The sequence below is a fragment of the Balearica regulorum genome, chromosome 7, assembly GCF_011004875.1.
Source record: "Balearica regulorum gibbericeps isolate bBalReg1 chromosome 7, bBalReg1.pri, whole genome shotgun sequence".
In the NCBI taxonomy this organism is placed as follows: domain Eukaryota; kingdom Metazoa; phylum Chordata; class Aves; order Gruiformes; family Gruidae; genus Balearica; species Balearica regulorum.
Window position 1 is genome coordinate 24300673 of NC_046190.1, and position 27001 is coordinate 24327673.

Sequence of the window (27001 nt, forward strand, 5' to 3'; positions counted from 1 at the left end):
TTCCACCTCCAGGTTCTGATGACATTGACAAATCACTTGAGCCTTGCTGACATGGCTTATGTCACAAGAGTTGTCTTAATGGAATTACAGCCTTCGTTTGTAGAGTTTGAGGAACATTCTATTACTCGTTAAATTAACATTTATTTATTACTAGTCAGCCCCAGTTTGAACCTTTGCAATAATGATAATCAAAGCATGTTTAATGGCAATAAACAGATTGAAATATGGGCAGTATTACTATCTTATGCTTTCCTTTATGCCATCCTGCTCTCTTTAGCCAGAGTAGATCTGCCTTCTGTCTGGACTCCCCTTTGTCATTGCCACCGTAACTAATGAAAACAATAAGCGTCTTTTCTGATAGTTACTGCCATTGTTCCCTGCAAAATCTCTCCCCTAGAATCTGTCTGCTCAGTGGAACTGGGTAGGGAGTTCATAATAAATGAATAGGAGAAGGTGTAAAAATCAATGTTACTTCAAGTTCTGTCAATATAAATATATTGACTTAGTAATCTACTATGATTTAGTCATATGCTGCAAGAAAAGTACTAGAGTATGAAATGTAACCACAAATCATTTTCAAGTAAGGTGATGAAGCAGTGACAGAATGATCACAGCAAGCGTATATTACTTATCACCATGCTATAAAGATGTTATATCATTCTCAAGGAAAAGAAATCCCGAGATAGAAGGAGCTCTTCATTAAGCATTGTACAGTGCCAAATACGAGCTGATAGCAATTTGCCTCTGTTGGTATCAAAGCTGAGGTCAACGGCTCAAACCACCTGTCAATTTAAAAATCCCATTGGCAGCTTTCATGTACCAAGCAACCTCATAAAGCTACTAGCTATCATTTGAAAGCTACGTTCAGAATTTTTTTGGTGCACAATGCTTACAGAATAAGCAGTTCTCTCTCTTGTGAAACCTAGCGTGAATCTTATGAGATGGCCAGCTACTGTCTCAGCCATCAGAGAGCTACTCTGATAGAAGACAGGGACAGCAACAAAAGAGGAATTGTCAGCTTTTATACGTGTCCTTGCGTGAGTGTGCCTCGTGGCATCCTTATCTTTTCTTTAGAGACCACAGGGCTTAATGGAGATAGTTCCCTCCTTTTGTTTCTGTTTCTGTTGCCAAACTGGCTCAATAAAGCCATTCCCTCATCTTTAATATAGAGGTTAATTCTAAACATTATTTTTCCATCTTAATCTAAATGTCTCTACAAATTAGACAAATACCTTGAACTCCTAAGGGTTTGCCTAAAGGTCATCACATTGTTCAAATTTTAGCCTGTTTTCATGAGGTAAATGCAAATGATTTTCTATAGAATGACATCCAGCTTTGATTTCAGAGCTAAGTAATATTTGGTATACTTCTACATTATTGAAATGTTAAAATATTATCCTTAATGTGAAACATTCTTTGAATATATTATACATATACATACATGTATGTTTATAAAAACAGCACAAGAAATATAAATAGAGATTTGCAAAGAGCCCATACTGCACAGAATATTTGCTCATCGTTACTCCTCTACTATTAAAACTTTGATTCAGAAATCTTTTTAAAAAAAGGTCTAGTTCTGTTTTCTGAACACACTGGTGTAACTTCGGAATACCTTGACTGAAGCCGGTGGATTTAGACAGGTATACTACTGATAAAAATGGAAACAGGATTGAATCCAGTATAATAATTCTTATGCTGCTGTTCTGCAGAATCCACCATTTATGGAAGGAATCCAAGAATCTTTAAAACAAAAAATCATCTAGGTGGGATTTAACATGATCTGAGTTGGCCCTGCTTTAAGCCAGGGGCTGAGGCAAGTGACCTCCACAGGTCCCTTCCTACCTAAATTGTGCTGTGGTCCTATGGGTTCTAATCCTATAGGAATTAGGTCCCCAGGTGCCATTTCCTCCCCCTCTGAAAATCCAGCCTGTCATCTTCAGAGGGCAGTGTTGGTGGCTGAAGAGTAGAAGCTGACTGAATCAAAAAATGAAGCTTATATAATGGGAATTCTGTCTTCTCACAATAAATCTGATACAGGGCAAAGATGGACTGCATTCATGACTTTGTCTAATAAGTCCCTTATGCATTTCATGGGAAGGAATTGTGTGGATGGAGGCACGTGCATGTGTGAGAGATGAAATAAGTTCTCATGGATAGTTCCTATATAGCTATACCAGGAGTGCTAAACATGCCAAAAAGATCTGATAATGCCTTCAGCAGAGACAAGTGATTTGAATGGTTTGTCAGAATACTAAATTATGAGTTTGTGACTATATTAAAAAGAAAGTTCTTAATGGATTTATAGGGCTCTCTAAGATTGTGGAAGCATCTGTTTTCACCAAAAATATTGCAGAAAAATTAAATATTCCTCTTATTTATTATATTTTCATCCCACATTCAACGTTCAACATTCTAGATTTGTTGAAATAGGAGTTCAAGGAACTAGGAACAGTTCTTTACTGAACAGCAAGAGTGTGATATCGGAAGCTACTTAATCCACTTACAGTGGTCTTTAATTTGTGTAAGGTTTTTAAACTTGTTTAAGATACCTTGGGAAGTTGTCATCATTTTTTAATCATATTTGATAGAGACAAATACGGTGGGTAAAATATCACTGCTGTGAGTACTGCCTTCTGATAACACCAGAGCTCTGAGATGCAATTTTATTTGCCAGCTTGGGGTGAGGGGTGGTTTTTTTTGGTGGTATCAATTAAATATGTATGTGCATGTAACTTGTTATGGCTGATTTTTGCTACAAAATTTATATTCACGAGCAAAGAGACAAGGGGATACTACTTTGAATTGTTCCGTCTTTTCTTTGAAGTAAAGATAAATGTTATAACAGAAATCAGCACACTCTCAGTCTTCATTTATACAACATGGGTGGTTAATTGCCTCTGAGCAATCCTGTTGTTACTGAGATCATGGCTGATGAGATATGAAGCTTTGAAATAAAAATACCTTCTTAATGTCATCAGCGCTCTGACTGACAGCTCATTTTGCCCATCTTTAATACTCCTGTTTTATAAACAGCGTACATGAGTTTAATGGCTGAGCTGCAGATAGGGCATCAATCTTTGCTTGCTAGGGGATAACTTGTCAACATGTTCATGACTTAATGCCCGTGTGTTCTGATGGCATTCGTAACTCTCAGATAAGCATCACATCGAAACCCAAGCTATTAGACGGCCACGTTATCTCTGTAACTGGCCTTCTACAAACTAGAAGATTACCGGATTATATGTTCCTAGCTGCTTTTTCTCAGTCTCAGCTCGAGGCACATCATTATTCTGATCAATAGTGTAGCCAGTTGCTAGTAATTTCAACATTAGTACTGGCACAATTTAGAAATTTGCCACAGTTTGAATTGCAGCTACTTAAACAAGAACATAAGAATAGATATCACTCAAGAAAAACAAGGAATATTCCTGTTTTCTTTTTAATTCCCTACTTCACTTTTTACCAGTTTCCATTCAAAATTATTTCTTTGGAAATAATATGCTCTTCTGTGCTGGCATTATACTTAAAACAGATAGCAAGTGTTGTCCAAGTATAATTTAATTGTGATCCAATCTGGTTTAATTGTTTTGTTTTAGTTAGAAACCCTTCTCTTGGTTTCTAACTGTTCATCTTAATTTTATTACATATATAATTTTTTATCAATATACAGTAACTTAAATGTGGTAATTCACATTTTTACCTATACAATATAAAGGCGATCCAGAAAAATACATGATAGAATCAATGTAAGGCGAAACATTAGTATACTTGTTGTCATTTTTTGAATAACATGTAGAAGTGAGAGATCCATTTAAAAGGATCAGCATGTGGAATTAAAAACCCTCAGAAGTTTCTAATTAGACTGAAGCAGGACCTGATCCTTCTAGCTGCTGTGTCTCTCTCCCTGTCAGCGACACCGTCAGTGTTAAGGGAGCCTCAGTGCACAGCAAGAGGATTAATATTTTGCAAAATTGGGTTTTAAAAGGCCTAATTTACCTCACCATAAATTCAGTGACATTCTGGACAGGCTTTGTGAGAAATAAATGTTGAATAGGTTGCGTACATTTTAAAAAACAAACCTAGTGTGTTAAAAATAGATTTTCGAAACCAATTATAAAGTTCCAATTTTTGCTGTAATAGCTATGGGACAATTACAAATTGACTTAACGCCTCAAAGCAAATCATCACCATTTAAAATACTTTGTCATGCCTACTATCGTCCCTATCCTCATAACATTTCATTTTATGTTAATGTGTCATGTGTTAGAAAATCATGTAATGATAAAGAAAATGTTCATGTGGAAGGTTAGAAATTACTTTAATGAGTTATTATTACCTTGCTCGCAGACTGTTGGTAATATTTTTGTGTTATTTTAATGTATTCTGAGTAGAGACAGAGGCACTAGTCAGATTGGATCATCAAGAACATTCCCCTGGGAATCAAGGCAGGATATAGTCCCCTAAGAAACGATGTGTCAGATTAAGCTGATGCTATGTTCGCAAGAGATACAACAACACAACAATGAAACATAAAAATACACTGAAATATGTTATCTATTTCACGTCTAAGATGACTTGGTGTGGTGCTATGGAGACTGGCACAATGACCGTAAAGGTACTTCTCAGGCTGTGGTGTTCGCTAGCAGGAGCCTCGCTCACTCGCAGCTGCCTCTCTTATGTAACGGGATGGTAACGGCTCCCAGAATTTGCTCACTTCCCCCACACTGAAATGGGCTCATACACGAAGTGGGAAGATGGCAAGGTTGCAATAAAAAAGCAATAAAAGAGAAAACATGGTCCCAGTTGAAAGCAGTGGTTGTAGCAGCGCTTGTAGGCTGGTTTGACACTGATCTCCGACTCTACTTAAAGGGACGTCACTGTTATTGGGGATCAGTAAATGATTAGTATCCACCCAGGACTGTAACAGATATTTAAAGAGGCACAAGATATCAAATGCCAGTGTATTAAAATAGGAGCATTATGAATATAATGCTAGAGTAGGCTATTTCAGCCCACGAAAGTCAAATTCGTAGGCTGACTAGCTACCATATTCCCACTGCATTGGGTGTTGCTTTCCGATTCTCTTTGCAAACTGCTGCTTGATCCTGTGGAAGTACACCTGCAACTAAAACCTTGCTGACGGACAGTTGCTCTGCAAACAAAACTTCAAATCTCCTAGCTTTTGTGCATGTGAATTTCAACTATAAAGTTACATTCACGTAGCCTTTTTGGTACTTGAATATATGTTAAAAACTAAATAGAAGGTAGTACATAGTGTTGCATTTTGTTATGCTTAGAACTTCATTATTTCTACATTAAATTAGTGAAATTATCTTCCTCTTATCCCAAGCAGTAGGTGTAGTAATCTGCACCATTTAATGTCAAGAGAACAGATCTGTTTTGAGGCTCAGAAAATTTCCTCAGGTACTAATAAAAGAAAGCTTATTTCATTCTGCTGTCTCAAAAATGGCTAAGGAGAATTTTAGCTTTTGAAGGAAACTTTCTAGTAAATGTTTTTAGGAAAAACGAAGAGAGATATCAGCCTGGAAAGTAGTTTTTTTCAGATAGAGAAGATACTTCCAATGAAAATACCTGTATTTGGTTTGGCATACACAGTGCCTTGAATATTCCTTGTAAGCTTGGAGGGTTGGTTTGGTGTTTTTAATCAAATGTTTTCCCTTGATCATGGCTGTTGGAGACAAGCCCAGAGCCACCAGATTCTGATCAAAAAGGGAATTTCCCAAAGTTCATCATGTGGACTTAAAAATGAAAAATAGGACCAACCCATGAGAAGTTATACCTTTGTTGTCATTTTCCTCCATCACAACTTTCTTGGAGCATATTGTAAACTGAAATTATTCTTTTCTTGGACAATAAGATGCGCTGGGGAGTTTAACAGAAGTGATATGCAACAGGTTATAAATAGAGTCCACTGTGGATGATTAATGTGGAGGGTGTCACAGTATAAAACACTTAAGCCTCTCCTCCGGCTTTAAGGACAGTAGTCAGTCAAGGCGTAGGCCAGGGATAGGAAAACTTCGTCAACCTCAGTAGGTTTCAAATCAGGATCAGAGTTTTCTCCATCCATTGCACAGCCCTCAGGACCAAACCGCTACAGAGTTACAGCCACCGCTCTCACTTGCACAAAGACATCAAAGAAACAACACTCTAATGTTCCTTAGAGAGAGACTCCAATGGGCCCAAGCATCTATACAGCCCTTGGGAAGTGTGATAAGTTATTCTACAAGCTGCAGTGAGCTGGCCCAGTAGGTCCAAACAGTGGTAATCGTATATGCAATGCAGTACAATAAAATTATTCAGCCTTGAGTAACTGATTCCTAATGGAATAACAGGGGTGTAGTGGAGTTTTATTTAGGGGTTTTTATTGTCACATTTTTGCAGGAATCTTTCATTAACATTTTCCACTTGTAATGATTTAAAGCATTAGGGTCTGAACGCTTTTTTGCTTTGTGTATTCAACACCTCCTCTCCATTCCAGGAAAAGGCTGCTAAACTGAAAACTCCTTTCACTTATTCATAATTGTCTAGTAAATGCAAAGTTGTATTATTTGCACGTGTCCATAAATGACTGCATAACCTCAGTAAAAGGAAGATGTACACCCATCCGAGTGATCCTTACAGAAATTCAATGCATTCAAAATGTGTCCGTAAATATAAAGAAAACAAGAGGAATAGGGACAGCGATACCAATACTCATTGCTTTTCTTGAAAACATGCTTGGTTTAGTATTCATGCTGGTGATTAGAAAATAAGAAGTTTGTGTTAGAGGGTGGTACATAGACAGTGAAATGCATTTAGCACCTGACCATTTTATAAATAAAGTAAATATAGACTTCCAAAACATTTTATTCGTGATCTCATGGTTTTGTCATTCTGTGGAAGTAAAAATATTGACATTTACCAGGCTGTTTGTTCCAGCTTTCTGATCTCCTGCAGTTTATTTTTATAACAACCTTATCGATGAGCCTCTTACTCAGCTCTCTAGGTTTAACTGAGTTGAGTCGATTTGTTACCACAGCTTCAAGTAGCTGTTACAGAACAAGCGAGACATCCTAATAAAGCTGTAAACGTGTTTACTCAAACATGGTATTGATTTTACTTGGAGAGGGAGAAGCTAGTGCTTAGCATGGTGTCAGGAAGGATGAATTTAACTGCAGTTTTTCCTTGTCATCTGTCATGGTTGTGAAACACTAAGTGAAGCCACAAGAGGATAATTAGAATTGCCAGAAATTTAGCCCCTAAAATCAGTTAACCACTTGGGATTTTTGTAGTTTAATTAGTTTTTATTAAAACTTTCCTCCAGTGGTATAGTCAGGAAGGGTTTTCTAATGTTCTTTTCAGTGAGAGTGAGATTTCGAGGTTGCCACTTGTTAGATACACATCTTAAATGGCTGCTTTTCTGAAAGGGTTTTTTCTCGCACTTGTAGTTAGGCTGGCACTACAGTTCTGTAGAAGCACAGAGCCATTTCATCCTAAAAGAGAGGGAAAGACACTTGTTTGTACACATATACATTTGCAGTTAATACCATATATGTGCATGTGTGGAATAATTCTTACACTACATTTTGAGAGAGAAAGTGCTAAGGTGTGTGAAGGGTGAAAGAAGTGCAGTGTATTTGAAGATGCTTACATTTAATTTGTCTTATATACTGTAAGTCTAATGTGTCAGACCACAGTGCCAAAATACATGAAGACAGAAGCCAAATCCCACCCTTAATCAAAAACGTTTCCATTTAGAATAGCCAACATTCGGTTTGATAGCAATGGGCAGGGCCTCTGGCTTACCACAGTTCTTGGCTGTAATATCCACCATCTGCCACAAAATTAAAAAAGGAGAAACCTCGGCATGTTGACGTACAGTCGTTCAGTTGACTATATTGCAGAATTGTCTGATGCCAACATCTTTTACAAAATCTAGGTTGGCTGGTTGGCTCCTGGCACCAGCATTGCTAACCACCTGATTACAACTGACCAGGCTCGTGCTACCACAACATTAACCCACTCCAACAGTGCTAAAAGACTCCCAAAAAAGCCTCAGTCGTATCAGCTACAAGGCTTTAAATTGCTAGGGTAATGTTTCTTGAAAACTGCATCTTCCCACACTGCTGGCCTGGAAAGCTAGTGGGATCACATAAAAATAGATGAGCGTTCAAGCAACTGTGATAAATGCTGTATACGAAAGAGAGTGTAAAAAGGTGCTTCCAACTGCCCCCTTTAGTGGAATAACACCATTTTAAAAAGGCAGTTCACAAATTAAGTTCACAAAAAAAGAGGAGGCAGCTCAGTTCTTCATGATCCTTTCTGTGGCTGGGACAATTTTGCTGGTGAATGGCCTGGCTAGCATGGATTACATTAGGAACTTCAGGGTTCAGCTGGAAGAGGAGGATTCTCTAGGAACATCACATAGCAAAAAATGTTTTAAGGGGCTCTGACTCAGGGTCAGCTTGTAATTGTTTATAATTAATGCATTTGATAATTTTTTTTCTGCTTTTCTTTCTTGCATTTAAAAAAATACATTAATTTTGCCTTGGGCATTTTATAAAAGTTGGAAGTGTGAGAGAGACTGCAGAAAGACGAGTAGTGGGGGAGCTGGGTGTCGGAGGCTATAAACGGATTTCCAGCCAGCATTAGTAATTAACAGTCATTAAAATTAATTGTCAAGTGTACAATTTGAAATGAAACATTTGGCTTCAATATGAGCTGTTTTTAAGTGTTGTTAAACCATTACTGAAGCAGACCAGAACTGTTTTAAAATCTCCGCTATTGGACTCCCACATTCCTATCCTACTGCACTAGCACTAGGCATTCATTCAGAATTACCACTGATGACCTGGAAACAAAACTTTCAAAGAAATCACTGATTTCAGTGAAATTGCCTCTGAAATGTCTATTTTGCTGGCCACAAGAAAATGAACTTGGTTCTCCTTTAATGATTTATAAGTGCTACTCAGCTCTTCAAAGTAACAAAGTAAAGACAACACCTTTTGTGTCAGTCAGTGGACTGTCTTGCTGTGTCTTTTCAGACTTACATTGACATCCCCAAAGAGATTTGAGCTGGTTTCAGTGAGGGCCTTGCTTTGGGTCTGGATTTTGAGGCTCAAGCACCACTTCTGGCACTTGGCTTACAGAACTTTTCATTTGGTGGTGCGCACAAAAAAGAAGAAAGCAACTTGACTTTTCAGTCCCTCATTCTGTTTGCAGACCTAACAATTATAAGCATTTTCCTTGGGCGTATGTAGTAAGGAAGCTGGAGATAATAAAGATTAACTCAATTATTTCAGGCACACTTTTCAGAGTAAAGTGATTTCTTTTCTCTACTGAGCAGAAAAGAAATAATTATGGGCCAAAAATAGCTATTGGTGTGTTATAATCACTTCTATCATCTGGGAATGCCAATACATTTTGTACCACTCTAAGGTTTAAAGCAGCTTTTGAAACAAAGTTGTCTTGGCTTTCTAGGAAGATGCTGAATAAGTGGGGTGAATCAGATGCAGTTCCAAATAAGTTCTTATCGTGGCTAGGTACAAGATGATTACTTGGCTGTCCATGCCTGTGAGCAACAAAAGATAACCCAGTCTACTCTGAAAGCTTACCAAGATGGCTAATTACAGCACGGTGGCCTACTAGACATCCTGCAACTGCCATTTTTCTTATTCCATAAAGGTTAAATACTTTGGATCGCAGGGCAGGAGGCAGACAAGTGGGAAAGCCTTGAGTTTGTTTCTTACCTTTGTGTTCTAGTGTGAAGAGAGTGGCACACAATGCACATAATGCTGTCCCCAGCTTCAGCTAGTGCAAAATAGCTGCGATTAGAAGATGGTAGATAATAATTGCCTGAAGTTGTTTTGGTAAAATATTTGAAGTGAGGTTGTCTTGTGTAACCAAAATATACTACTGTTTTCTGCACTCCATTCCAATGATAGTCAGGAACTGGTTCAGGCCATGGCAGAAGTTAAAATAGTTGCTGAGCTACTTTAGTATGTGCTGGGGTGATCTAGTTCTGTGAGCACAGACCCATGATACAGGATCAGAGTTCAATCCTGCCCTTTCTGTCTGTGAAATTGTAGGAGGAGTGTGAACTCAGTCGGAAGCCATGTTCACTTATCTGCTTGCATTTCCAGTCATGGCACCTTAAAGAGATTACAGTCTTCAACTGCTTATCATCTTCCCTCCACTGCCCTGCTTGCTGGTAGAGCTGTTTGAGTACTCACTAGCCCACTTCAGTTTAAATCAGCCGGGTTAGCAAAGATCTACTATTCCACAGCTTACTGTTTAAACTAATCTGGCTCATTGTGACAGAGTATCAGGTTATACAAGCAGCAAAGAAGGATGGTGAAAAACAGATGGGGCAGTAACTTCTTCAGCTGGAACTCAAAGATCTGAATCCATGCCTTGAGAGTATGACTCATAACGTTTGTATCACAGTACCTTACACACTGGAGGAGGCAAACTCTGAATTCTATTCTGGCCATGTTGCTTTTTACTGCATTAACTAAAAAGAACATTCTGCAGCTAAGGCAGCCAACCTGATAGAGCTCTTTGTTTCTCTGCTCAAACAACATTGCTTTCTGGTGTTCCCTCGGGGTCTGCTTTGCCAACTGCCTAGTCTTAGTATGTGATGTAGTTCTGTGTTTGTGATGTGTGTGTTTATATTGTCATTCGATGCTATATTGTGTCAGATACTGCTATTTCTATTTCATCTATGAAACACATACCTTTTAAGAGAAACTCAACAGACAAGAGAATGGTTTGAGGGCAAACTCCCCACTGCAGTTTCTACATAGCTCATATATGACAGCTATACTTAATGTCATTTCTCCACTACTCTGAAATCACAGAGATCGCTTATTTCTATCCCCAATTAGAACAGGATGTTTTTTCACCTGGTTCTGCTTTCACATAGATCAGAATAAATAAGAAGTAGCTTCACTGAAGACAGAAGATACATACTAGCTTGAAACTACAGTGAGCCTGGGAGGTGATGACGGCCTCAATCTAGTTGGTATTGAAAAATAATTCATGTTTTACGGTCCTTTGCTCCTTGGATTTTCTCATCTTCATATATGTTTGATGCCTTGATCATAAACATAGAGGACAGTTGTTCTTTCTTTTATAAACTGCTCTCTGAATTCATGCTCTGCACAAAACCTAGTCTTGTGTTTGCCTTTGGAGGCATGCCCAGTGCATCTTCAATACTTACTGAGTCAGAAATGGACTGTCTTAACAGCCTCATTTTACATACGGTTACCACTTGCTCTCAAGTTTTAACCACCCAGAAGCACACTGGCAAGCTCCAGCCTCCCAGGCAGTTTAAATTTAATGATTGACATTCTCTGCATATCCAAGAAAGTTTCTCCTAAGAATGCATGTTAATTTAATGGAGAGCAGACCATTTTCATCTTGTTATTCAGAAATGGTCTGATTCCTGCCAGGCATGCTGTTTGAATTTCTCAACTGTTACCCAACTATTACAGCTGGACCATCCTGCCGCAGTTGTGTTGTCTGTCATCCCCTGACTGCCATCAGTGATAGCACTCACAGCACAATGTCTTCCTGTTTCAGATTCTCATCTTTGTATACTGAAAACTCCTGTCTGCTCCACTTGTGCTTATGGACTTAGCTTTTGTTGGTGAAACAGTCCTTTTTTCCCAGCTAGTCTCAGTCAGTATCTGTGAAATTCCAGCTAATATGTAGTTCTCTAGAAAAGTAGTGATGTCAGAAACATATGAGTTTTCTCCTAGTTGTCAACTAAAACGCCTGCTTTCTATGGCCTCCCTGTTCCAATGAAAGGTATTTGATTTATAGATTTAGGAGTTTTAAACTCTTCTCCCATTTGGTGCGGTTTAAAGAAAACTGTACATCAGCTAGGCTTCTTTCCACTGTTGGTCATGACTGAGAAGCCAAGAAAGATCTTGGTAATTCATGAAAACGGGATCTGTTGCTTACCAGTATTATCCTTGGTTAATCTAACCTTATTTTTCATCTTTTACATGATTTTTAATCTTCAAAACCCAGACATTATTGCATAGGATAAAATATTTTTATCGTCCTCTAAAAAATATGTTCTAATGTGCCACAAGGAAGGAAATATTTAGAAAAGGAGCACAGGTTAAATAAGAGCATCACAGTACAATGTAGTCCTTGTTCCAACAGTAACCAAGCTGAACAGAGAAAGTGTATTTGACTCTGTCGAAAGAAAGCTAGCAAAACATATCATCTGTGAATCAAGATTTGTAACATGTCAGAAATTGGTACCTATGAGCTACGTAGTACTTACGAGAGGCATGGTTTCAAGACTAGATTTATACTGTCAAGGCCCAAGGCCTGTCAGAGCGTGACACACGAACTTCAAGTGGTGGATGAAAGCTTTAAGAAGAACGTGTTTCAGCTTGCTGGAATTCTGATTTTCCTGAGCAAGTCTCACTTTCCTTCTGTGATTGGACGAGGAAGAGAGATACATCTGAAACATATTAAAAACAGGATAAAAGTAAAAAAAAAAAATTGCCTCTAGAATGACAGAGTAGAGTTTTAAATTATAAGATACTAAGTTTACTTTTCACATCTTGAAAACCTCTTCCAAATTTAAAATATGTATTTCACCTCTGCCATAAGTTCTGTCATGCTTTCGATCACAATAGTTTCAGCCAAGGCAAAGTGCTTCAGAAACGAGGGCCTCAATCCATAAAGTTTCTGGTGCCACTTGGACTTAACTTTTCCAAGTACCTATGAATAGTCTTTTTTTTTAGGATACTCTCTGCTTATATTCATTTAAAGAGGTGCTCTGGTTTTCAAAACACTCAGCTCCCAGTGATTTCTGGTTTTCTAAGCCACGCGTGCTAGGGCTTTGTTAGCTAAAGCAGTTAAGTGCCCCCATTCAGAGGTGCGCGGCTCTGCGTACGGTTTGCTGCTCACGTAGGTATCTGAACATGCTAAGAGGTACCCACTGATTCTGAAGTCTTGGGTTAAGTTTCACGTAATCAAGGACAACAAATGTCATCTACCTTTCTTCATCAGGTAAAAATTTCTCACCTTTTCGTTGCAAACAGCCCTAACTATGAATATAGATAACATTTCTTTGTTACGTGCCTTTCCCTTTTTTTGAGAAAAGCTTGCAGAGTGACAGTCATGTGGGGCTGTAGCTGTAGCCAGTATGAACAGAAGGAGCTCTCTTCAGCAGGGAAAACTGCTGCTTTGTTTTTAAAATGGTATTTGAAGAATCAGGGATTCTCTGTGGAAAAGGAGAGAGCAAGAACTCTGGTAAAATTATTTTGAGGGTACTAATAAAGATCAGTCTTGATAATCTTTCATTTAGTTGAAGCTACCAAGTGGAGACTTCAGGTAGAAATAACAGCAGCAGCACTCCAAGTCAGCAGCTCACTCAAGCGCAATACTAAATTTAAAGTAGCCAGGCTACCCATGTATGTACAGTTAGGCCAGTATCTCACTGCTTTGCCCTGTGACAAACTGATACACTGAAAAAACCTAATCTAACCATTTTTTTCCTGCTCTTTCTCTCCCTACTTTGTTCCATAGGCTTTCTCTCACAGCTCGTCTATGACCGGCCAGTGACTGAGTGCATCCGAGCTGGACATTACGCAGCCAGCGTAATTATCAAGCGTTCAGGTTGCACCTTCCCAGAGAAGCCTGACTTCCACTGATACTGGTGAATCGGAGGGATCAAGAGTAACTCCTATGTTGCCATGGGATTGCTGCCTAAATTTTTCCTCCTTCCCTTTCCTCACCTTTCCAATTACCTGCATCAACGCTTCTGTACTTCTGTTCATTGTATTCTAAACAAAACATATATTTCTATGGTGTTTTCCTTTTCATGCCACTATGATGTCTCAGTAGTCTTAACTTTTGGAAACAGTGCTAAGTGAAGCTTATTCTCTCATCCATCAGGAAAAATTGTTCTATTTACACAGTTTATAGGGAAGTTCCATGTAAATGACGCTGCTGATTAACACAATTAAAATAATTCTGTTGAATTATCTAGTTTGTATCCAGCTGTGGCCAAATCCTACTCACCTTATGTGAAATCAACAGATTCAATGGTCACTGTATGTTATAAACTGGGAATTGTTCTTTCTATATAGTGGAGTCACACTCATGTAAAGAGCAGTGTAAATGTCCCAAGAATTTCCTTCCATATTTGAGCGTACAAGATCTGGCCATCAGATCCAGCCCAGCTTCCATGAAAGCGGACAGCTATTTTGTCAGTAATTTAAGGACCTGATCCAAAGCTGATGTCATGCATTCAGTCATCTTGCACTGATGTGAGAGCAGGGTCTGGCCACTCTATGTACAGTCACATTCATCTGTCAGGTGAGCTAGCAGATAGGTACTTTCAGTGATTTCAGGGCAGATTCATGAGTTGATGACAAACATCCACATACAGATAGGTCCTATCTCCTCCATATGAGCTTTCTAGAGGCTGTATTTAAGGTACACATAGTGAAAATGAGGTACAGAAATATTTATGCAGGATATATGGACAGGATATGCCAAATGGAATCTCTGAAACGCACATTTTTAAACTTTTAATTTACTTTGGATAATTAAGCAATATGGTGGATTTTGTTTGTATTTACAGTATTCAAAGAGGTGATCTGACACTGCATTCATTACTTTGCTATGTAATTTGATACTGATAAATAAATTGTCATACCGTTGCTCCTGGCTTTGTATTGGTATGTGTCCGGCTTTCCCCCATGTATTGTACTGAAATGGGAACAGGAAATATGTTACATCTCAACATTTTATATGTGATTTTCAGTGTCCAGGTCGGTGTTCAAGGGTGATCTCAGCAGTAAGGAAGGGAAGGAACGTTGGTTTGGTGTTTGTACCACAGGAGACATGAAAAATTAATGGCTAGGGTTGATCAGAGAATGTTAAGTCAGTGCCAGCTTCGCACTTTGCTGCATAGCATGGAAAAGGGACACACAGAGATTGAATGTTGTTGTTACCATTTATGTATTGCAAAGAGCATGGGGAGAAATCAAGGCTGTGATCCCAATTCCCTTGTTTGGCCCAGTATCCAGTCTGATACCTTGGAGAACAGGCTCTGTTGTCTTAGAGGTCACCTGGTGAGATCCCTTGCAAGTACATCAAGGAGCTTCAAACCAGCCACTGCTGAAAATCCTCGTGGGGCCATGGAACTCCATCGTCACAAGCCAGATCACTGCGTTGTAAGTATGGCCTGGTCTTCAAGGACTCGGGCTCACAGTTTCTCTCTGAAAAAGGTTGCATGTATGAGCCTTGTCTGTCTGTGGACATGCTCATGAACAGCTTTGTGCAAATAACACTTGTCTGGTTTCTTCACAGTGCTGCTCTCAAAAGAGCTTTGGACTTTACATTTCTCATGTTCTAGCATAGGAGAGAGGAAGAGGAATGACTATATTGGAGTGCAAATGGAAATGCAAACAAAACTGAAAGAGGCTACAGTGTTCAGGCTTTATGGGCTGATCAGAAGAATGTTATTTTTTACATCTTATGGTTAATTTTTAATTCTTTAACTTGATGTATCAATATGATATATTTTATTCAAGAAAAGCTGATAGGCTAAGGAAGGATGTGTTGCAGTCTCTGCTTTTAATGTATGGTCACATATGCCACACCATGCTTGCTGTATGAATTTGGCTGTCAGTAAGGAAAAACCTAATGGTCTAGTGGTTAAATTTGTTGTTCTCTTTGCTCTACATCCATGACACTTTCCATTCCTTTTGAAACAACTTTATAAATGTCCTGGCCAGATAATTATGGCCCATTTAAAACAGAATATAAATATGTAAACATTCTTTACTGTACCAATGAAACTACAAGATAGTATAACTACTGTGAAGGAAGGAAGGATATGTAAATGAAGGCAGTTATAACATGGGAGAGGTTCCCTTTCTTTCTTTCTTTCTTTCTTTCTTTCTTTCTTTTGGCTATTCCTTGTTTTCCATTGAGGATGCAAGAGAGTCAAGTCAGAGGTTCTGTTCTGAGCTTTTCCACTGACGTGCTTGATGAGCTTGGGCTCCTGACATTTGGCTCTGAGTGTCAGCTACAAAGCATAATTTGAAGCCGGTGGGAGCAGCTGAGGAATAAACTACTACCCAATTCATGGAAGGGCATCAGAGTCTGACCTGCTCTATTTAGCCATTCATTATTTTTCCAATATCTGTCAATGGGTATTCTTGGATGATATATGGATGCTTAGAAATGTATTGCTAAATCATGCTAAATAATTTGAATTTGTGCTGTCAAATTGCCTGACGATTTCATCCTGGATTCTTTTCAAGATCTGTATTTCTTTCCTGATGAAGGGTTTTTTTAATCTATATAATGGATAATGGTGCCATCCTTAATATTCTCTCTCACAAATATTCCTCTTCTCTCTTTGGTCCTGTACCAGCTTATTCCACAGAGACGCATGCTAGAAAACTGGGTTTCCTGAAAAACATCACTGAAAGAGTTGTCTGCCAGTGACATGTGCCACTGTCTCAAATCCCAGATGGGATAACTGAAGTGAGTCTGTCACTGAGCTTAAGCCATCATTCAAACCCAGAGTTATTACCTGGGATACTTTCAGGAAAACAAATACTGGAAATCCATTTCCCACTAGCCACCAGCCAAAGGGTATCGCCCTCACTCAGATAAAACTCTTCCCTTTTGCTGGGAATGAGACTGTATCTCCTGTGCCCAACATCATGCTTTTTAGCCTTGTTTTAGTACCGTGCAAGCGGGAAGCAACACTGCTGGGATCAACAGGCAGGGAAACGGGCCCGGTATTCAGAAAGCCACATGCTAAAGAGCTGAGAAGAAGTAAGAGCTAGGAATCAGGAAATAAAGGTTGCGTTTCCCTTTCTGCAAGCGATCCACTTTTTGTTACTTTGGGCAGATTGCTTTCCTCTCTCAGTCTCTCTCTGTAAAGAAGACGGTAAGCTCAATTAGATCATAAATTTAAGCGGTGAAGGTGGTAAGAATTCAAGTAGGACGGTATCAACCACATCTCTGCCTGTACTCTTTGCTGGTCTTTTGATTATTTGACTTTCCCCTTTTGTACATGAATGAATTTAAAATTTTTTGTTTACCCTTAAAAAATAGCACTAGCTGTTACTACTTGCTTGAGGGTTAAGGCAGGGAAGGCAAAGGAGGGGGCAGGAAAGAAAAACAGCTTTACTTATAAGATGAAGTAAAATACGCTACATGAAAATGACAATAGAAATGCACAGTGTTTTAAGATGACAAGTCTGGGAACAATCTTTAATTTAAAGGGTCTTATCCACAGTTTTCATAAAGAAATGTTAATTAAAAGTGTGATGACATGTTTGGGATTTAAAGGAAATCATTCTGCAAAGGATTTGTAGCAATCACAGCTCCAGAGCATTAGGATTACAGATCCTTGTGCTGTTCCTTTTCAGCGATCATGTGATTGGCCTGCTGTTAAATATAGCTCCCATTTAGTGAGCTGAGACAGGCTTGGGAAAGGTAGGGGTAGTTTCCCTTTAACCAGCGGGATTTCTGAGGTGTTGGAGATTATACAATTCATTAGTTTTTACATAAGATCAAAGGGAGAGAGGAAGTCTTAATTTGGGCACCAACTGCTACTGTCTGAAAGTCTTGCAGATTAAATGAGAAGGGAACATGTGCAGTGCTAGCTGCTTGTATTAGAGCATGAGCCTATTGTTTTATATCTCACTAACTCATTGTTCTCTTCCCGGAGATAATTCTCACACTTAAGACCTTCAGAGATAGTTATGTCTATTGTGAATAGTTCAGCAACCAGCTGGCTCAGAGGTTATTGCCTAAGCATCTTTCCCTTGGTCTAATCCCCTGCAAGGTTTTTTTCTGCACAGTGTTGTTAATCTAAAATGACTGCTAACTGACTCCTGTGTCAAACATTATTCATTATGTGCTTTAAATGCTTCCTGCAGAGGCCAAAATAAATTTTGCTTTTTAAAAGTGGACCACAAAGAGTGCCTATGTAGGATATTTCCTAAAAGATTAGACTCAAAATGGCAGTTAAGATGATGAGGGGGAAAAAACCGTGCTCAAAACAAAGCCTAACAATTCAACCAGGGACATACGAAATGGACAAACCTCAGTTACCAAACCCCACTTTTCACATAGAATTATCCATAGCCTGTTCTTGTGAGAGAGAACATACACCTTGCAGAGAAGGAGAATTATAAAGACATGGAATAAGCAACCTTATTAGAAAATGAAGGCCAAATAAACAAATTTTTTAAAAGCAGTAATTCTTTTGTGTCTTGGGGTTTTTTTTCAGGTGTCACTGGTGTTGGCATAAAGCGAGAGGGTTTTTTTGTGTCAGTGGCACTGACAGGCCTTGCATGCGTAATGACAGTATGGGAAGAGAGACAGACAGATAGATTTGAATAGCAATAAGGTGGGTTTTCTTCCAGTGTGAAAAGAGCATGGGATTCATGTGTACTGAGATGAAGTATAGCCTTGCTGCACAGTGCAAATATTTAATGCTGTTCTAACTATCCCTTGGTTATTGGAGTGTGACAGTTAATAGCCGTCAGCTGCCAAACCCAGTGAACAGTTTGGTTCCCTAAAAAGAAAATGAAAAGTTAAAAAATGAAGCCAAGTCAGACTAGAAACCCACAAATCATAAATGTGCTATAGCTTAGCAGGCAGATCATCTCCAAAGTTCAGAGCCGTGTTGACCTGAGCTGCTTCTCAAATGAGAGAAGGATCAAGTACGTCTGTCTTCTAGTCCTAGCTTTGCCAGGTACTCCCAGGCAAGCTTTGGCTGGGCTTTCTGCCTCCCAAGGCCCTGTTACTCCCTAGTGGTGTTTATAAAGGAGATTGAGTAAAGCCTGGAATGAAGCAAAGCAAAGAATTATCATTATTCTGGATCAAATATCTCAAGTCAGTGGCACAGCGTAAATTCAGGGAAAAATAGAAGAGCTCCTAAACTGAGTGTGAGAGAAATTGTGTGCTTGGAAGGTCTCCCTGTCTGTGGTACCATGGAGATGTTAACATTGGTGTAAAATATTGCCCGGAAAGAAGCATTACAGTGGAATAATAACAGCATATGAGAGAATATTTCAAGAAATAGATTCAGCTTGAAAATCACCTCTCATTCTACATATTATTTTTCTTATTCATGCTAGAAGTAACACTTTGCTGTACTTAAAATTTCCTCAGTTTTGAACATACCTACTTTTTGGGTCCTCAGGAATAGTATGTGAAGGTAAGTACTAAAGGTAAGCAGTTAGAAGGCCATGCTCTCCAGGCTCCCTGTGCAGCCACAGGAGAGCGTGCCTCCAGAGGACCGGTTAGAGCAGGGAGCTGAGCAACAACTCCTGAAATGCTCTGCAGGCACCTCTGCTAGCCCTAGAGAGAAGGTAGGATTGGACCTACCTAGGCTGAGGCTGTAGCCTTCTAAAGCGGGGACAGAGAGGGGGACTGCTCTTCCCTGGCCTTTTCCCTTTGTTGGTATGCACTTTTCACAGGAAGGCAAGAGGAGAGAAAATAAATAACAAACAGGCAAATAAAGCAGCAAAATTTGTAACCATCAGCAAAATGACTCACATTTAAATTACCTTGATCTTGGTTTCTTAAAATTATTTGGATTGCAAGATAATGATGATTCTTCTAATCTCTCCTTTTCATATTAATACTTGTGGTAGATATTGCACAAAACCCCGTTGCTCATCTGCTGTTTGGGCAGCAATTCCTACACAACCTTTTGTTCCCATAGGATTTATCTCTCTCCTGAAGTATTTCCCTACAAACACAGCTCCTGTCCCAGTGAGCTTCATAAAAAGAGTAGGTTTGGAGTTTTTTAAGGAGGCAGTAACCAATCACAATAGGTTTTCCCCAAAATTAGATTGTTGTCATATCTGAGGATCAGTGAATTATAAATGAAATCATTGATCCAACTTTGGGATACATTGTCAGGGATATCACCTATTGGTGGGGCTATTAACAGCACTCAAATAACTTGCAGAATTTCCAGGGTTCTTCTATCACCCTATCACATGGACAGACCTATTTTAGTCTGGCCTGTCCTAAAGCATAGCCAGCTGCTGTGGCTGTCTTGCAGGGTGAGGACAAAGCGCTTTTCTATTCATCTCCCAAGGTCAGTACAATAACAAACACATTTTATGTTGATAGTGAAAAGCATTTATCAGTGCAACTTTTGCATTCCTTAACTGGCCACAAATTTCACACGATGAACACCATGGATTTGGGTAAGGTTGTGCTCCAGATACATGGCGATTTGTCTGTACCATAAATACATACATGATACATTTAATTGCCTAAAATTAGCAGTAGAACAGCCTCTTGGGGCTTGATGTTTATTATGCACCACAGTGTTTCAGGACAAAGCAAGAGACAAGAATTTATCACATAACCTGGCAAATTCAGCTTGGGAAAGGAAGAAGTTCATTTGGAGTGACTTGTAATAGTATGTTTACTATAGAAATTTATGCCAGCTCAGAAGTTAGCTCTTCTACTCCCCCCCACCCCACCCCCCCCACCCCCAGCAGCAGCAGCTTAAATTGGGCCATGGGAGTCTCACAGAGTAGGAAGGTATTTGACTTTCCCTGAGGCACAGAGTTCTGCCCTGAAAAGAAGCCTCACATATTATTGTCTCAAAGAGAAAAAATAAATTGTAGTGTGCTTGGGTATTAACTTGCACAATATCAGCTGCAGCTTTGCAGTTTGGGTTGATACGCAGAAGTACTGTGTCATCCTTTGCATGACATAGCTGCACGCCTCTGCCTGACACAATGTTTGCTTGTCCCTCTTGATCCTGCCTATAAAGTCACAAGTACCACGTTTTATTTATCCTAGCCTTGTAACTTTTTCCTAATGACCTCATTTTTCTAAAAGAGTTGAAGATGGGGCAGTGATGGGGAGGACATCTCTCCTATATCATCGTTCATACCTACTGAGATAGTCGGCTTCCCTGAAGACTCACTCACTCTTTGCTGAACTGATGATGCAAGAACCACTCGGTGCTAAAAAGGCCAGTGAGATTTCTAATGATCCATTGTTGCTTATGCCTCTTCCCATGTTTCAGGCTGTAGTGAGAAGTCAGCTCTCAACTCTGTTGAACCAGCAGGCAGCTCTACCAAGGGACTAGCCTCTTTGCTTTAATTGCCTTTAATTCTTGTTCTTTAATTTTCCTTGTCTATATCATGCCCATGTACTAGCCCATCCTGATGCTGTGATATCGAATGGGATCAGAGTGCGGGGCATTTGACATTGTAGCCCCATAATGAGCTGGATAAATTTGAGTGGTACACAGAGCAGCAAGGATCACAAGGGCCTTGGTTTACTTCCCCTCCAAACACGACTGGCAAAAAGAAAACAGACATAAATGCCTGTTGCACAGATCTCTTGCCTCTCAATTCTGCTCATTTAGCTCAGCTTAATGATTCCTTTTGGCTGCCTCTTCCCTTCCAAACCATAGCTGTGAATATTCATCTTTAAAAGTAAAGCACCATAGAAGTGGGCCTTCCTTCATACAGGACTCTCGCTGGCTGCCACTCCTGCTGACAAAAAAATTGCAAGAAGCAAGAATTTGAATAAAGGACAAACGTCACATATGCTGTGTGCTATGGAGGACAAATGCTGAATACAAAATATGTTTAATTGCTGAGTTAATTATCTCACTAAAGTCTAAATGTTGTTTTTCGGCACTCCCCCCCCCCCCTCAGTTGTTTACTTTTATCAGTTAGAAAATAAAAAATCAATGTCATGAAAAACATAGTTATATTCCTACTAATCTGGAGTGTTTTCTCATTTGAGTACTGCAGTCTGATGCGTTTTATCGCTTTCCTTCAGATTATAGCAGTGGAAATTGCCAGTTAAAAGCTATGGCTTTAGAGCAAAAAAGGGGAAGAAGCACACCCACCCCAAAGCCATGTGCCTTGCCAATCAAATCTTATTCCTAATGACAAAGCTTCTGCGATTTCCTTTCTGACAATACATGAATAGCTAGTGAATAATTGGTTCAACAGGAGCTTCATTAAAGTCCAAGAGAGAAAGCAGAATCTTTCATGTGAATAATTTGGAATGATTGGTAAAGATGAGGCATTATTATAGGATTGCCTTCTGCTCCACAGTCAGAAATATGCAGCCTCTTCCTTGCTGAAGTGTGAAAACATTTTGCAAATAGTTCTAGCTACTCCCAAGTGGTGGATGATCTTGCTACTTAGTGAAATGACTTTTTGGTTGCTACTGTTTCTGGATTAAATGCACCCATTCTTTACACAAATGGAAAGTAATTGGGCTTTGTCTGGGGAGCCCAGCTGCGGACACATCCTCCCACTCCCAGCTTGAACAGGTTTTGGTGTAAGCCTTGGGTGCTTCTCCTCCACCCCTGCAGCGTAAAGGGTAGTGACGCTGACCAGAGAAACCCAGACTCTCTATGTGCCCCAGCTCACCCCACCACACTGCTTCACTCCATGCCAGCTGGCCTGGGCTGGAGAGTACATACGTGGTGAGTGCATCATCAGCCTGTCCTCAGTGGCTCTGCCAGCAGTCTTCCTGGCAGGTGAAAACAACAGAGACAGCTCAGCCTGGAACCTGGTCAGCAGAGTGAACATGAGAGTGACCTGTGGTCATTTATGGAGCAGATGAGTCCACATCAAACCACCACCTCAACTGGAAGGACTCTTTCCTCCCAGCACTCTTACCACAAAACCCCCATGCAGCAGGGCAGCATGATACAGCAGGGTCCCACCAGTAAAGCACACAGATGCTCCTGTCGCCCTCCTGGCAAGTTAGGAAAAGCAAAAGGAACAGAGAGGAGCTTGAGATTTCAGGGAGAGACCAAGCTCTGGGACTGGGAGCTGCTGACACCCTATAGAGACAGGCCAGTTTTTGAATTTCAGATTTGGGTTCCCTCCTCCCTGACTAGTGCCCAGGCCTGCCAGCCCCAATGTTTCTGACCAGAGCCAATTAACCTCATGGCCTTGCATGGGATTTCATATGTCCCTAGGTTTGCCACATGGCATCCTCAACTCTACATATACCTCCGATTTTAACAAATAACCATTCTTTTTTAAAGGAAGGACCAGTTAATTTCTTTACCCTGCAATAACAGATGCTTCACCTCACATGAAAGATCATTCAGTGATTCCAGCAGCGCTGAGCTGGGTTGCCCGACTCCAAGCTGTCTTAAATGGACGTGACCTCAACATGGGGAAACTCGGCAGTAGGGCAGCCCTCTCCTTGTCTGTGCACCTGAGGATAATGAAGCCTTCTCCAGTATGTCGTCTCAAGAAATCACCTTTCTTTAAAGGTGAAGCTTTAAAACTGTCAGTGAATGCATTAAAATATCACTTTAAAGATAATCTTATAGGGTCATTCACAGTCTTGAGGCAGTGCGTTGTTAGTGATGCACAGTGTCAAGGTTTAGGGATTCAGAGTTTCTTACTGTCTGTTGAGTCTTTTCTAGTTGAGTTGGAGTAGGCCTTGAGCAGTACCAGTATGGCTCTGAGCGCCCCAAGGAAGCAAACCAACATCTCCCAAGAGATTGAGCAGGCTGTGGTAGGGCCACTGTGTAAAGGCAGGGCTCAGGGAGAGCATATAGGTTGAATGTGTATGTGCAGCAGACATACGTGCCCTCCTGCTCTGGCCTCTGCCTGTTTTGACAGGAGCCAAAAATCAGGGGATTGATTTTTCACCCAGTGTACCCACTATAGCTCAGCACAGTTATGCTAATGTACAGAGACATACGCTACCTGCCAGAATTTGGTTAATTCCTGCCAAATTAATGACTGTAATAAATAACAGCAGCAATGTTGAACATGATCCTGCTCCTCTAGGCAGTGAATAAAACAGCCTTCCCAACTCAGAGGCTGTGGCCCAATGTCAAGTGGCTGCAACCCAGCCAACTCAGGGCAGCTGAGGAGACTACGTATACCAGAGGAGATTCACTGCGGGGTAACTTATGGAGGGAGAAGCAAGTTTCATTTGCTATGAGTGCTCATTCAGATGGACAAGAGTTAATCTGAGCTGTCCCTTTACCATGCTGAGGCTCCTTACCCCATATGTGCTTCAAATGCGGAGCGCCACACTATCCCTGCAGGACTGAGAATCTCCAGAGGGTCTAAAGCCCTGGCAGACCTTTATCTGCAGTTTTGAGTTTACAGACAATGTCCACATTCATTTTCATGTCCTTGCAGCCTACTTTTTAAACCATTTACCCCATCTCTTTCTCTTTTCACAGGTCTTCAGGTGGCTGGTCAGCAGTGTGTGCATTGCTGGCATTAAATAGCCCTGACTGAAAGATGAGAATGAACAGTAGCGGGATTGATGTATTAAAAACATCAACAAATTCAGGGCATGCAACAACAGTGAGCAGGATTTCTCTGAACAGTTTTGTCATTCATTACTAAAAAGAATATATTTGTCATTGCTCTTCCCTGGAATGTTTTTACAATGGCAGCTGCTACCTGAGCTGGTATTTGGGTTGCTGAGCAAGTGAGCAGCATCCTAAGGAAATAAACACAGAGGCAGGTGTGCAACCATGCTCATTCACTGCTTTTTGAGGGCAGGAGAAGGGTGATGTAATTAGCAGACACATGTTTAAATTTTTAATTAAGAGTTTTAATGGATTATTCACTGCCTACCAGAACACACATGCTCTTACTTTCTCGCTCTTTTAGGCTGGGTTCCTAAGGAAACCAGGCTTAGTCAGTCATGCTGCCTGCCAGCCAGCCTGCCTTCCTTCCTAATCAGTGTTGAACTCTTTGGGGTTCATAGCAGGTGAACACCACTTTTGTGGTAAAATCATGACTGCATCACAACACAGTGGTAGGAAAAGGTCTGAGCAGCTGCTGCAGGAGTTTAGCAATAGGCACAAAAAGACTTTTTCCAGGAGGAAGGCCCAAGCCTCCAGCAAAATCAGCTGGGGCAGGGGGAGGAAGCCATGAGAGGAAAGCAGAAGAAGAAGAAAAGAGCATCCTGACATAGAATTATAGAATTGTACAATCATTTTGGTTGGAAAAGACCTTTAAGATCATCAAGTCCAACCATTAACCTAGCATTGCCAAGTCCACCACTAAACCATGTCCCTAAGTACCAGTGTCCCTGGACTCCTTCTGACCTAATGTTCAAAGAAGATTTTTTAATATATTTTTAGTTTCATGACACTTGCCTGTATGGTGATATTCTTTGAGGTTGCAATGTGATATAGGTTGCAGCTGAGGTTGGTTAGGGTGCAGCAGGGAAGGGCACGTGACTGAAAGATCCATTGGATCTTTAAAACTCCAGGAGTTTTAAAAGCTACTGCTCACACAAGTTGTTTTCTTCTACTTTATGAATTAATGGCATTTATTTCCAGGATATCTCTTCACTTTTGGTATAGAAAGGCTAGGGACTAAGAAAAAGAGTTCCCAAAGTTTCTACTCCTGTCTTGTTATTGCTGAAAGAGGGGAAACAATATAAGACTACTAATTTTGCTCCTTCCATGGTTCAGTAGTATAAGGGGTAGGTTTGATGCCTGGCTGATTCCCCCATTTCTGTTCTTCTGTGAAGGAAAGTGGGTTGACATTTTTGCTGAGATCATCAGTTTTTAAAAGCTATGGAGATTTTGAGAGGAACAGCCTGTCAGGGAGCAGCAGGAGCTGACTCTCTGCAAGGGAAGGGGAGCTGAGCACAGTAATGCAGCAGGCAGGGCAGGACTCTGCCCAGCCCCACAGCCCCCAAGTGAGGCAAGCAAGGCAGGTCCGTGAGGGTAACAAGGGTCAGGCACAGCCCAGTGAGCACCAGGCAGGTTCATGGTGATAAGGCCTGAGGTCAGGCTGGAAGGCAGCGGCAGGTCAGGATCTAGGTCCAGGGTAAGGGACCCAAAACCAGGGACAGGCATGGCTGCAACACAGCAGGAGCTTTAGCTCAGATCGGGGCCAAATGGAAGGGGCTTAGCTTAAAAGCAGGTCCCTCAGGAAGTGGTATCAGCCCTGGCTGAGGCCTCCCCACAGTGCTGCGTCCAAGGCCAGCAAAGGAGGTGGGGCAGGCCTCAGCTGCGCTAGCTCCAAGTTGGCCCTGAGCCCAGGCAGCCAAACAGCCAGGAGGGGGATGCTCTCAGGGCCCCCAGGCAGCCCTCCTCTCTCTGTGCTTGCTCTTGCTGAAGCATGGAGGAATAAGTCAGAGAGTTGCTACGTGATGAGGAATGGTCCCTGATGGCTTTAAAACCCATAATGTCCCCTTTTGGATTTAGGCTTGCCAGATATAACTGCTGCTTGTTGCCTGGTGGTCTAGCAAATGGTTTTTCCAACCCTATGGAGTCTGAGGAAATCAGGAGGCTACTCAGCACCCGCTGGTGCTGGTGAACATTCTGGTGGATATGGGATGGAGAGGACTCTGGCCCTAAGCACGATGTGAGATGGATGACCACCTGGGAAGTCCAAGGTGCAGAGTCATAAATATTGAACCACAGAAGCTGAACGGCCAGAAATGAAGCACATTGTTAGAGTTGAACAATGAAGAAAGGAAAAAAAAAACCCCAAACAAACCAAAACCCACAACAAAACCCCACCCAAATTCTTTCTGTATGTGCACAGTTTAAGAAGGAAAAGTGGTATCGCTGCATCCGTGTCGGAAGGGTACAGAGCTGCTCCTGTACTCTCGGTGCTATATAAACTCACCTAGCAGCTAGACTGGGGTCTTGCTTTGGATCTGCACTCACAACCAGTCCCAGCACAGCACAAAAACTGGGTGTTGCAAAGCAAACTGCCAGGGAACTCCTAGCACTAAACTACAAGAAGATTCTTGTCCCATAATTGGGTTCTGCATATTTGTTTTGATTGTTTTGATTGTTTCACTGCAAAATACCTCAGTGAAGCTACAAAGGATATATTTGACATCTATTGCTGACAGGTTTTTCTACACCATTCACCAAAGCGATGTTTTGTATGCCTTCTGTTCTATTTACTACATGAATTATCCATGTATTAACACAGTTTACAATCACTTTCATTTTTGTTACTGTTGCAGTTTCACT

General features: G+C 40.6%; 1 protein-coding gene across 4 annotated transcripts in view; it reads left to right on the forward strand.

Annotated features, from left to right (window-relative positions):
• Positions 1–14696, forward strand: part of ADK (adenosine kinase) — a 295032-nt gene extending 280336 nt beyond the window's left edge. For all 4 annotated transcript variants that reach the window (XM_075758603.1, XM_075758601.1, XM_075758600.1 and 1 more), the window contains one exon: positions 13558–14696. In XM_075758603.1, coding sequence (XP_075614718.1) covers positions 13558–13682 — 125 coding nt within the window. In that variant the 3' untranslated portion in view covers positions 13683–14696. The remainder of the gene's footprint in view (positions 1–13557) is intronic.
• The last annotated feature ends 12305 nt before the right edge of the window (positions 14697–27001 follow it).